At 36.5% G+C, this 13753-nt stretch overlaps 1 protein-coding gene and 1 long non-coding RNA gene across 34 annotated transcripts in view; one reads left to right on the top strand and one right to left on the bottom strand.

Moving 5' to 3' along the window:
* Nucleotides 1–13753, bottom strand: part of LOC121110844 — a 62320-nt gene that overhangs the window by 11654 nt on the left and 36913 nt on the right. The window contains exon 3 of one of the 2 annotated variants that reach the window (XR_005860226.2): nt 10083–10163. The exons of the other annotated variant lie outside the window; for it this stretch is intronic. This is a non-coding gene — a long non-coding RNA (uncharacterized LOC121110844). The remainder of the gene's footprint in view (nt 1–10082; nt 10164–13753) is intronic. 2 annotated transcript variants of the gene reach the window in all.
* The window catches only part of GPHN (gephyrin), a 266028-nt gene that overhangs the window by 241300 nt on the left and 10975 nt on the right, over nt 1–13753 (top strand). For 18 of the 32 annotated variants that reach the window (XM_040701116.2, XM_015287536.4, XM_040701114.2 and 15 more), the window contains one exon: nt 6077–6148. The exons of the other annotated variants lie outside the window; for them this stretch is intronic. In XM_040701116.2, coding sequence (XP_040557050.1) covers nt 6077–6148 — 72 coding nt within the window. The remainder of the gene's footprint in view (nt 1–6076; nt 6149–13753) is intronic. 32 annotated transcript variants of the gene reach the window in all.

Genomic DNA, 13753 nt, shown 5'->3' with positions numbered 1-13753 from the left:
GGGTCAGTGCTGGGACCAGTGTCTTCATTAATGACATCAACAGTGAGATCAAGTATACTCTCAGCAAGTTTGCAGATGACACTAAGCTGTGTGGTGTGGTCCAGAGGAGGACCACTAAGATGATCAGAGGGCTGGAGCACCTGTCCTATGAAGAAAGGTTGAGGGAACTGGGATTGTTTAGCTTGGAGAAGAGAAGGCTCCAGGGACACCTCACTGTGGCCTTCCAATACTTAAAGGGAGCATATAGGCAGGCGGGGAACGAATGTTTACAAGGGTGGATAGTGATAGGACAAGGGGGAACAGTTTTAAACTGAGACAGGGGAGATTTAGGTTAGATGTTAGGAGGACCTTTTTTACTCAGAGGGTGGTAACGCACTGGAACAGGTTGCCTGGAGGTTGTGGATGCCCCATCCCTGGATGCATTCAAGGCCAGACTGGATGTGGCTCTGGGCAGTCTGGTCTAGTGGTTGGTGACCCTATCCACGGCAGAGGGTTGAAACTAGATGATCTTTGAGGCCCTTTTCAACCCAGGCCATTCTATGACTCTACAAAAGGTAATAAGATTCTTTTTAAGCTTTCAGTTTCATGCCTGGGGGGTCATTTCTACAGAGATAGTTATTTTTAGTTCAGAGAATAGAAGTAGTGAGCCTCCAATTCTAGAGTGATTTTGTAATTTGTAGTAAGTTTTGAAAGAAGAATTTGTTACTGTTGACTTAGTGAAGGATCCTCACCACCTGATACAAGGACGTTACAAGTCTTTCACCTTTCTTTCTCAAACCAGCATATCTAGTTCATAAATTTACATCAAAACGCATCTGCAGTCAAATGGAAAATCTGATTATATAAATAAGTTTGATAACTAGTATAATGTTATTTCATTAGATAGTAAAGATACTGAGAGAGTGATGTCTGTGTGGATATTTCAGTATATATCTTTCTGACTAACACGACTGCTCTGACGTAGTACCATAGCACTTGAAAAATGCAAGGGACTTACAAAGAGATCTTATGAAGGATACAATTTTGATTTTTTGGTTAGCATGTCTGTGGAAAAGATGAACAAGCCTTTAGTGTCTGTTAAATGGTTTACTGGAGTTAAACCATAGATCATATATGTTTGCGTGTGCTCATGTATATGTGCAGTTTATTTTGTACATATTTACATATGTGAATAGAGAGTGAAAAAGAGGAAGACTCTATACCTGATATACCTACAGAACAAATGTAGTAAAAACACTAGCAGACTATAAACTTCCCAAGAAGGGAAAATTAAAAACTTGTAATACTTTCTTCAAAGTCCTCACTGCTATATATTTCCCCCTTTCTCATATTTCATTGTTGAGGCTTATATTTTTAGCACTTTTTTCTACTTCTTTTTGCTTTTACATTTTACATTGAGTAAATTTTTACATTTTACAGAGAGCAGCACTTCCTGTACGCTGTAAGCATTGACTGAAGCTAATAGCAAGCATAGTTGAGTATTATTATTGCCATAACAGGTCAATTTTCTGACAAAGTTGGAAATTCTGTCAGTCATATATAAGAAGCTAGTACTTAAGCATGAGGATTGTTTTGCAAAGATAAAGTTAGAGGTAAGTATTTCTATGTGTCATTTCAGCATATGAATCACTCAGAGATATTTATTTAAGAAAACAGCACATCCAGATGAGGTGTGAACACAGTTGACAGCTGCTTCAAAACTCAAGATTGTGATACACATGAACACATTACAGCAGGGAATGTGAAAGGATGGAGGAGTATGGTACTTCTGCAGGTGGCTGCAGAATAGTTAGTTATGTTCAATGTTAAATTGTCTTTCCATCTTAATTGTATGTTCTTATGTTTCAAACTGGCCACTCAAGTCGCACTTCCATGTTTTGTATTTCTGATTGAAACCGGTATGCTTTAACTGTTAACCATTTTAACAGTTCCTAAGATTGTCACTGTTTCCATTCTCATAAATTGTACATAGGGCTCAGTATTTAAAATTAAAAACACAAGTCTAAAACACACAGATAAAATCTGCAGTTAAAATTGTGATATCTTTGCAACCAATAAGAGAAGAGAACAAACCTGGAAAATAGGTTTATATGTAACATAGCCTAAGCTATGTTACATAGCTGAAGCTGTCTAAAGGCCATTTTCTCTGTCTGTGGTCTTAACACATGAAAACCAAGCTGTCTGAAGAACACACATCTCTGAGGTTGAAATGGGAGATATTCCCACTGAACTACTCCGAAAGCAAAAAATATATGCAAAGTCAAAGAAGGGAGGACCCTTCTGATGTTGTTTTTGTGCCATGCCTTGCGTCTTTGTCTGAATCACAGAATAACTTGCTAAAAGTTACAGAAGTTACTGATCAGCTGACCAGTTAAAACTGACACCCTAATGTACTTTTGTCCGTTGTCTCATGTAGCAAGATCAGGTCAAAAAAGGCTTCTAATTTCATTCCCTTGGCTTATAGTTTCTGAAATTATTTGGTTCTGTGGAAACTATTGATAAAAACAAGTGTTCGTCTCAGTTCTGAGCTGTAGAGCTCTACTAACCAATGATCAGGATATTTTCATGTCTGCCGCTTTCATTTCTGGTATTTGTGTCCATTGTTTATTTAGAACTGTAATGTTTAGCCATAGTAAAACCTGCTATAGAGTGGGCCTGTAGTTTAGAAAGCCATCTTCCATTTTTGACAGTTTTCTTTCAATGAGAGGCTCATTTTACTAAATTTGCCAAAGAATTTTGATGACATTTGTAATGAATTCAGTTTCCTCATATGTTTTTACCTTTGTTTGAGTTCATTTTTCCCTTCTCTGCATTCTTTTCTCTGTTTCTGAATTTGCTTATCATCTTTTCTCAGAGACACATTAATAACATTAGCTGCTTCCAGCCACATTTTCATTTATGAGCTTGTGATTGCACAATGGAGATAGGAAGAAAATCTATCTTCAGAAGAGAAATAATGGGAAATTCATTTTATCTACTCAGTTGCTTTAGAAACTGATCCGAACAATTATAAAATCAGCAGTGTTTTTTCTTTTATATTGTGTGATAAATTGGCATATGAGAGCTCGTCTACATTAGAAGTGATTGTTTTCTCATTTATATACCTCTCTTTTGTGATATGTTAGTTGACACAGAGCTCCTAAGTGACAGGTAAACTCCTTGAAAATCACCTTTCTTGCTCTGATATTATTATATGATATTCCAAAATACAGTCTTTGAAAGAGTATCTTCGTGTTTTGGAAGGGAACTAAGACCTGACTCATTCAAGAATATAGTCTGCTTGAGTCTGCTTGAATTTTGTATCTGTCATCCATAAAGAGGTTTAAGTCTTTTCTAGTTGTGTGGGTTGCATGTAATTACCAGCATTATAATTCAGATGGAACATCTGGAGTCAGGGGGAAAAGAGAGGGAAACTGTTCTAAAATTTTCCGTGTAATATCGACTTGACATATATCATTATATGAGTTAGAATATGAGTTATATGCAGAATGAATTCAGACACAGTATCCTAGCCTCTTCTCTGCACCAGCTTAATGTCCTTCTTGGGTACAGTCAAATACGCTTTGAACTGAAGTATAATGTTATAATTCTTAATTTGATTTAACAATGGACTGCAATGAAAGGTCTGTTATAGAAAAGGAAGTAAGTCAAGTATTGTAATATATTTTTTTGCTGAATTGGCTTGAGTTCTAGATCTGCTCAAATGATGGTGTTATGAAGTGTGGTCATAGCCTAATGAATCTAGGGATGTTGACTAGTGGTTTGAAGGTAGTTCAGAGAGCAAGGTCCACTCTTTCATCTGTCAAAAGAATATTCTGTTTTTTCAAGCATAAACATTTAATGTCTGTCACAAATCTCAATAATCAGTACGGCAAACCTCAGATACTTCGTCATATGTAACAAGTAATCTCATCTAATTCACATATTGGAATCTGGAAGCACAAAGTAGCATCTGAGCCAAACCATAAGTGAAAAAAGAGCTTCATAAAGTGGGTATTGTGAGCCCAGGGAATCTTCCTTACTGGTAGGAAACTACATCGTGTGACGCAAAGTGAAATTTACACTGTAGAAATGACTAGTGCTAGGCTAGTGCAAAACTGTGTGTCATTCTTGCAATTGTCCACAACAAAGTCCTGGGCTTCTTTCTCAATTAGCTTTTCTAGAGTCACAAGCCAACAGTAAAACATGACACTGGACAACACATAGATAAAGAGGACAAAATACAGTAAAAGTCCTCCTGTATTTGCAGTTGAAAGAACTTGGAACTGTACTTACTGGAGAAAAATAAAACCAGTTATAATTCACTGCGTCACTTGGGTGCATCTGTAGTGTCAGCTGACCTTCTTGTAGAAGATCATTGTGACAACTCAAGTATTATTTAGATTTCACAGCTTGCCAGAAAAATTTCATGATGTTTGAAACTGCTTTCCATAATGATGATTAAAGCTGGGATTGCCTATGAAAGTCTTCTGTATATCACTTCCTGAGACACAGTGACCCTATACTGAGAATGAAAGACTGACTTTGTTCTCTGACAATGAATAGATGAACAAATGCTGAACTGAAGCCATTTCAGAAAATGGCTATCTTAGGAAATCTGACAGAAAGAGACTGACAACTAATATTATAACCTGAATGCTTTTAATATTTTTCCATGACTGTCAAACAACTTTAGTAAGCATCTGATCCAACAGACCCTTTCTGTGATGACCTATGAGGAAAAACCAGGCATGGACTTACAAAGGTGAAAAAGAGGATTTCAGACTCCATGTTAATAATGTCAGTCCGTATCCTTAACAGTATAACATAGCACAATCATATTGGCCCAGTCTTGTCCTCACATCCATCCATCAGACAGGATCTTTGTGTGCACAAATGTTATTTTTGAAATGATAGACTGCAGCTTCTATGTGCCCGATCAGCTGAGCCTGAGATGGGGCCTGGGGGACATTTTTAAGGCTCCAGTCTGCTGAAAAGAAGAAAGGGCTTGGGGTTTGCACAATGACTTTTCATCACTGAGTGCATTTCAACCTTGAACATTTTATTTTCATTTTTTAATACTGACATACATAAATCGTCATGTCAATTTTTTTTTTTTTACATTTTACATGTAATTGTCTAATATTTTGAGACAATTAGAGAAATATCAAAGTCCTTTACTGCCTAGAGAATATAAAAGTACTTGTCTGTTATCCAAAGGGTATAGAACATGTATTTCAGGCACCTAAAATTGATTTCTTCCCAGTGAAACTGACTTGGAAGAGGTATATGTAAAAGGAAATGCCGATTTCATAAGAATAGAAACTTATAGCAAAACATTAATTGTTTTAAATGTAGTCCTAACTATATTTTTTAAAAGTCCTGTAACTTTTTCAATTTGGTATATTTTTTTCTAATCCTGCCTCATGGAGTAGAGTAACTGGATATGGAGCTTCTCATTAATGAAGTGGCATCCCTACTGACCATGAAAATGTAAAAATAGGATAAATACAGCCCTTTACCTTTGTAGTCGAAAAGTGACGTTTAATATGCCCTGAGACCATTTTCCAGAATAGGAAGCCAGAAAGCTCTCTGCATTGTAATTTAATATACCACAAAGTACTTTAGATTTCTATTTGCCCCAAATTTTCTTTACCCTGTTTTCCATTTTAAGCAGGTCCAAGTAAAATATTTTAATAGGGCCCTTCTCCCATTATCTATGGTCCTCCTTCCTAAATGTCAGGCTCTTTAATGCTTCATTTTGTTTTGCCTGGAAGTCAATAGTAAAGAAGTTTCTCCATAGCTTCTGCAAGGAGATGAACTACAGTGTTGGGATACCCAATAGACTCTAACTTTCCCGTAACTTCACTCTTCATCCATGTGAGAAGCCTGTCCAAACTATCACAGAACTGTGGTCCCTTATAACCTTTTCTCTGTGTTGGCTGGCTTCACAGGGATGAAGTATTTCCCATGATTGTTTTGAGTATTCAGAGCTACCAAGGGGGACACAGCTGGGCAGAGAGCGTTACTTTCACCCCAGGAGCCTATCTCCTTCCCAGGCTCTTTATTATACCCCTTCTGCTTCCTTTACCCTCAGGAAGCCAGATGTTTTTAAAGAAGAAGGGACACAGAGCTTCCAGAACACTGCGGAGACAGGCCTACCAGATTGGTGAGCACCGTTTTTAAAACACTTGGGATGTGGAGGCACATGCATGCTCACAGGCAGGCTCGTCTAAGTGTCTGTCAGTGCAGAGCTTTGAGCACAGATTTTACCAATGGTTGCCATAGAGGAGCAAGTGCTATTTGATTCCGTCCACTAAATGTTTATGCACCAGCATATCAGTGCTGATAGAATTAAATTTCTGTTAATAGCAAGAATGTTTACATTACTCATCAGTAGTAGGAGACACTTTATCCTTCAAAACAGAGCAAATTAGCAATAAAACTGCTTGCAGCTATAGTGGAGTACAACTCTAGAGAAGTCACTGTTCCGACTCTTCATTACTTATTTTTCTGCATGCTTATTTTTCCATTACCATGCTGATCATCTCTAGAGCAGGCTAACTGGAATGTCCGAGAAATTTCTAAACAGTCCACTACAAAGTTATATACTAAGTCTTATTAAGGGGCTGACTTAATAATGCCAATTAATTTACAGAATCTTATCTCCTATCACAGATAAGCCAAAGGGAGAGTAAACATCTGTAATTTTCTCCATTAACAAAAATGTAAAAATAGATTTTATGGTTTGATTCATGTAGGAATTACAAATGGGCAGAAAAGTAATGAAAAGCCTATTGAAGGCTAATAACTGAAAATTTCAGGCATGTGAGGATTCTCACTGAGGTTAATTATCCTGTTTTTTATAAGAAAAGGTTGCAGGAGTAAATTATATCTTAACATTTGCTTTGCATACTGTAAAAACAAATTTCTGTACTCATTACTGAATCAATCTGTCATAGCCTTAGCTTTCAAAAGTCTCATTCTTGTTTAGCAGTTGGTTGGTTGTGTGAAATCATATTGTCTATCTAGATCTTCCTCATTAAATTGACTATAAAGAACAGCTCGCTAGCACCTTGTGCTGTGTTCTGCATATCCCAAAAACTTAACTGCAATTAGCTTACAAGCACCTATATCTTTAAAATATTTTAAGTTAATGTGTAGAACATGTCTGCCCTTATCAGAAGTGGCTTGGACGCTGGAGTCTAACAGTAGCTGGTAAACTAGAAATTCCTTATACAATCCTGATCACATATCATTACTAACAGCCTATCTAGAGGGCACGTACTAAATGAGTCTTTGCATTCCTCTAAGCTGTGCTAGGCCAAATACCAAAAAAAAATAGAGCCCATAGAGTAAAGCCCTGCTACTTGTAGCAGGAGCCAACAAAAAAAATGCTCCTGTTTCTGAAGCAGGAGAAAACACTGTGGGCATTGTCTTACATGAAAAACATCTTTGTGCTTGAAGGAATATAGCCAAGTACTACAGATAGAAATGAAGTTGTAGTTTCTTCTGTTGATCAACAGCGGTCAAAAAAAACAGTTCATGTGAAGCAAGATAAGTCTTTCTTCTGTTCCTTCTTTCTGCTTAGATCTAATAAGCTATATTTTACTCGTCTTTTAAGATTTGTATGTTTTAGTGTACAAAAATAACTGTCATACTTCATATAACATTTCTTTAAAAAAAGGTATTTGTTTTAAGACAGCTGATGACAAGGAAAACTTTTAAAAGGCCCTTTTATGTTGTCCCTGGCCTGTGGGTTCCGGGTCAGTTTTCTCCTAAAGACAGACATTTTTCCACATGACTAAGTTATGATTCTGTAAAAGGCAGTGCTTTTCAGAGAAAACCTTCATTTTGAGGCACTGCCTTTAGGGACTGCTTTTCTACCTATAGAAAGAGTCGTGCCTACTGTAGTTCAAGGGCAATTACTCTAATCTACAGTGAGGATTAATTTAGCTCTTGTACTCTTACTTAAAATTGAAGCAAAATCAAAATGGTAATAAGGTAAGAAATTCCACGATAACTATGCCACGACACCATGTGTCAGATATGTCTGCATAAGCAAATTCATATATTTCATGACTGCTCTGAGAAATAACTGCAAAACTGTATTCAGAGTCACAAGTGAATATCTAGAGTCGTATCTACTGATGAGCAATGTCTTTGGCATTGATTACTGTATTGTGCAGTGTAATCTCCAGTCACATTATTTCAGCCTGACTAAATTGCTGAATATTTTCCACTTTCCAAAAGTAAAAACTTGTCAGTGAATCCATATAGACTGAAAAAGAAGATAAAATATAAGTTACTATCTTTAGTATTGAAATCGCATTCAACTTCCCAGAAATTTCTGGTAAGTATTGGAATTGAATCTCTAAGGTTCATTATCCTCAGCTAATAAAATAGCCAGGAATAACTTATTAATTAATGGAAACCAGCAGTTCTCAGACTCTTTCTTAACACACTACCCTGGAGTTAGGGTGAATACTGGTACTGCTATGAACACCTAAGCATCATGTTTTTGTCTTCTGACACTGGGGAATGAAATATCCAGAACCAGTTGCCCTAAAAAAAATGGAATCTTTTAACATTTTAATTTACTCCAAGACAGCACTCTACCAGCAGCAGCACCAAAGTGCTTTCTGGCTAGTACAGTGCCATGGCACCTGAAGACCAGCACCTACTGTCAAAAATTTGTTCCTTTTCTTTCAGTCTTAATGAAAAATATCACTGTAGTTCACAAGTGTTTGCAGATGAATATACACAAGCAGCAGACAAATGTAATACAGATCCAGCCATCAATGATGTAATGCTTTCATGTAGAAATGTGCTTCACAGTGCATAAGCACATGGCTTCTGCAATATGGGACCTTTTCCTGTTATGTCCTCACTCCTATTTCTAACGTCTCTGGTCTTTTGTCATTCTGTCATATATATGACTGGGAGCCTTCTGAAACAATCCACAAAAGCAGTGGAGTAAAGTACATTGTCACCCAGATAAATAAAAGTATTAGACAGATCTCATGGTAACTTCAATAAAGTAGTTCAACACTTCTAATCAAAGTCTTTTTGAGTTCATAAATGTGAACATGAAAAAGATAATTCTGGGAAATAGTATTCTTATTTACAGCAGCATCAATTAGAGGAACAGTAAAAAGAAAAAAGGTTCTTTTATGTTGCTGTTAGATAATAAAACTTTCATAGTCACGTTAAACAAGCCGAACACTATAGTAATGATTCCAGCTTTCCTAACAAGCTGGCCTGTATTCTTAGGAAGAACATTTTGCATCTGCCCAAAGTGTTCCAGAGAAATACCACAGAAGGTAGAAGGAAGAAATGTTATGAGAATATGATGGAATACAGTAGAAAATTTTGAAACAAATACAGTTCAAGAAGAGTTCCCATATGTTCTTACATACATCATCAAAGTTGGATCAGCTTCTACTTTGGAAAGCCATACTAGTCAAAACACAGAATTCCTGTTACATTCAAAATATACTCTACAGAAGTTGGCTTTAGCTGGCTAAACCTAATATGCCATCTATTCACTGTTCTGCATCCTGCAAATTACTGGTATGTAAAATATTCTGAGCCATGAGGTGAGAAGTGGGTAACAGATTTTGTCTTTATGCCCAGCTGCCTCCATCTGTTCATTTTCAAATCTGTCACCTCAAGTGAATGAGCGCAAGAAGAGAAATGAGTTAATCATAAAGGATCAAATCTATATCCTCTGTTTCCTCAAACAGAAATGACATTGAGCTTGATGAGATCTCCAAGTACAATGGCTTTTTTTCATTTGTTAAATTCTTTGTTGTTTTGGAGGTGTTTCTTCTGTTTTTTTTTTTTCCTGATATAAAAGTAGAAACTTTATTGGGATCTTTGCACACAAAAAGAATTTCTAGCAGTTCTTGTATCATTGTTAAATAATTTTGTCTTCTCAGAGATCTGTTTAACAGAAAAGAAATCTCAAGAGATGCAAAACTAACACAAGCCACTATTTCACATGGACATGACCAGAATATGCTAAACTCTGGTATGCAGATGGCACATGGACTTTTGAAGTTTGTGGTCAGCTGCTGTAGAGGAGCAGTTGATCTACTTACGTCTTCAGCATGATTGGTGTAGAGCCACTGCTAGCACTTCTGCTTTCATTCTGTGTGCAGAAATCTCTAGGTTCTCTGCATCTGTGAGAAGTCATGTTTAAAGAGGTGATTGTTTCATCACATTATTGAAATGTATAAGATGCTTTCAAATGAAATAAAACAGTAGGAAAGTAAAAAAAAAAAAAAAGCTCTGCCTTAGTAATCACAATAAAACACTTCTGCATGCATCATGGTGCGTTATGGTGCATGCATCTTTTTGCATGTCCACTCAATATATGTATAAGGCACCGTGTTTTAAGGTTGCATGCGTCTATTTAGCAAGTAGACTTTTCCAAAAGATCTGGATTTATAAAAACCTGGGCTGATGTACAGAAGAGTATGACTATCAGAAGTATTCCTATTAATCATCCAACTACAATAGCTGTACATAGCAAACTACAAGGACTGGAAGTGACTGTCAGATAATAAGGTTGTTTTGAAAGAATGAGATTACTGTGGCCAGAACTTGGTGGAAATGGTCCTGGAAATCAGCAGTGAACTACAGATTCTCCACTGTCACAGTGGCTTGCTAAGTCAGTACTAACTAATTGCCCTGGTTCAGTTTTGCAGTTTTCATACATTTACAGCAGAGTGGTAGGTGATGCAGCTCATCATTTCTTGCTCATTTGTTTTCTAAATTAAATGATAAAAATGAACAGTTTAATTGCACTTGTCTCAAACTGCTGGTGTTAAGGGTTCTATCACAAGAAGAGGTTGACAGATTTATAATTAATGAGAATAAAGTGCAACAACGGGATCAACAGAAATGAATTAACAGCATAGATTTTATTTGAAAGAGAAAATTATACTTTAATTTAGGGTACTTCAGAATGGCACTTAAAACAGAATTCCTTCGTCCTGACTGTACTGTAGTTATTTTCTGATAGAAAGGAAGAAAATCTTGTATATGGTTGATGTCTTTTTTAATGAGGCTTGTATCATTGTCTTGTTCCACCTCTTAAGCTCTCGTGTATCTTTTGAATTCAGTGACAGCTCAGTACCCAAGTGCTTCATAACGGTTTTCCACAAACTAGCTTTGATAATCAGAATTTGTCATGAACATAGAAGGTGTTCCTATTCTGGTACACCACTAGCCTCCAAAAGCTCTCTTCAAATTAATTAAACCAAGTGGCATGTCAACTGTGATGTCATGTATATACTTACCAGATTCTACACATGCTGCTGCCACTATAACAGATACCCTCTAACTAATTTCCACATTGTACTATTCATTCTGCTATATAAAACTGAATAAAGAGGGCAGGAAATCGGGGTGGTAAAATAGAAGGTCTGTTTATCAACTGACACAATTAGTGGAGAGTATTAAGATATATTTAATAGTACATGGACTTTTTATGTAAATCTTTATGCCTGCAGCTTCAAAAATGTGTGTATGAGGGCTGCTCTGAAAGTAATGCCTCCTATTTTATGATGTTGGCCCAATTATGTCAGAGGCAGATGTTGGTGGTATAGCAGTAGAGGTTGAAATTTCCCACCAATATTCTGTTACATTTTATTGCTGTGAAACAGATGGCAGCAGAGGGGCAGTCTGACCAAATGGTGTCTGACATGGAAGTGTGGATGAGGCAAATGTGTTGCAATTAATTCCCCATCTGGAAAAAGATGGCACCCATTGACATTCATTGAAGCTTGCTGAACATCTGTGGAGACCAAGCAGTGGATGTGAGCACAGTTAGAGAAGCTGCATTCTGGATGGCCATGCAGATTTTTATGAGGACAGCATGCAGGCTCTTGTTTATTGCTGGCAAACATGCATAGGTAATGGTGGTAAGTAGTTGAAAAGTAGTATTTTCTAGCTGAGAATTTGCTCTATCAAGTAGTGTTATTGTGCTCTTTTTATCTTTGTAGTTTCCATGAAAAGAAATAGGAGGCATTACTTTCAGAGCAGCCTACACACAATACTCATATACTTGTGCAGACACAATCTGCTCTAAATGGAGATTTCTTCCTTTTTTGAGAGACAGTTTGGGTTTGTACTTATGTACCTGTAATGAATAGTTTCATAAACTGCGTGTCATCCTTATAGAACAATTTTCTTCGTTGTATTTACAGAAGATGCTGGGATGTAATCTGAAGCACACAGAGCATAGTTTCTTAAATCAATTCCATCACGTTAGAGAAGTGCACAGTCTTCTCTTGCACAGTGTCACTCTGACTTTGAAAATCACCAAATGAAACAAGAATTTTGCCATCTGGAAATGAGACTTCCCATCAAATCTCCTTTACACTGATTTAGGCATTCACCATTATATTTGAGCACCTGTTACAGTCCTGTCCATGGGGAATAAAAAATACAATAATAGCACTTTCAGAAGACATTTTTAAGGATTTATTGTAGTAAATTAGACCATCAGTCTAGTTAATTCAGTATCCTGGCCCTAGAAATGGCCAGGGTTTCAGAAGAGAACTTCTGATTTGTACCTTCTCAAATAGTGAGTTTACTTCTCAGCTTCGTGGTGATTTGTCACAAGCCCATTAGAACAATCTTGTCCTGTTATGCTCAGATACCAAAATTATTTTTTCTGTTCTTCCAGAAGTTAATAGTCTTCAGTTTATTTCATTTCCATGTCAATCCAAATGGAAAGCTGCTCATTTTTTATGCAACGAATGAAATGAGAAGATCTTTTTATCTGATTATCAGATATGTGTTAGTGTGCAATTTGAACAATAACTCTCTCCATTAACTCTACTAATGCAAAGAAAATGTTTGCTACTTTGTTGACTGAAGATTACTCCACTCAAGAGAGTGTCTTGTATTTTTAACTGCAGAGGAAGTGAAAATACCAGCCTCAAGTAAAATATAAAGAAGGTTCAAGAGACTTAAGTGACAAAACTATTCCAAATACAGAAAAAGAGAGATGCCTCTTGCAAAGACAAGGGATGAAATTCTGTGTATGTCTTTTATGGAATAAAACCAAAAACAAACAAACAAAAAACCCCACCAAACTAGCATAATCATTCAGTTTATTGTAATATTCCTATCTTATCATTCATTTGGAGGAATCCAGTTGAATTTGCAACAAACTAAAGAGGATATACAGTGCTGTAGGTTGGAAGTAGCAGTAGATTTTAGAAATGTTTTTCACATTTCACATGTGGTAAAGAAGGAGATCTACTATATGGGACATTCTACTGGAAATGCCAAAAAAAAAAAAAGTCCAATAATGTTCAACTTTTACATGGCATGTAATAAAAAAAAAACCCTATGATAAACTACTCCAGTGGTATGCTACTCTCATAAACAAAGCCTTCACCTGATCTGAGATTGGGCTTATACTGTTTTAGTTTCTTCCTTTGGTAAGTAATTTTATATATTATAAATGTATAATTCAGTATAAATTCAGTATATAAATTGGAGCACTTCCATTCTATTTAACAGCAGTTAAATATAGACTTGTTTGCTTTATACTGTTCCTTCCACTGTTCTCAAACCACAACCAAAAGCAAGTACGCTTCATACTTCAGAATTAGGACCTCCTCAAACAAGTGGTCTTGCTTCCTATGAATAACCTTTAAGCAATTAAGCAAGATCAAATGAAACAGCCTGGAGCAAACTCCAGATAAGATTCTCACCTGCATCACAATGTAGTGAGGAAACTACACTTAAAACA

Source organism: Gallus gallus, chromosome 5 (assembly GCF_016699485.2).
Source record: "Gallus gallus isolate bGalGal1 chromosome 5, bGalGal1.mat.broiler.GRCg7b, whole genome shotgun sequence".
Classification (NCBI taxonomy): Eukaryota; Metazoa; Chordata; class Aves; order Galliformes; family Phasianidae; genus Gallus; species Gallus gallus.
This window is presented reverse-complemented; position numbering and strand designations above follow the sequence as displayed.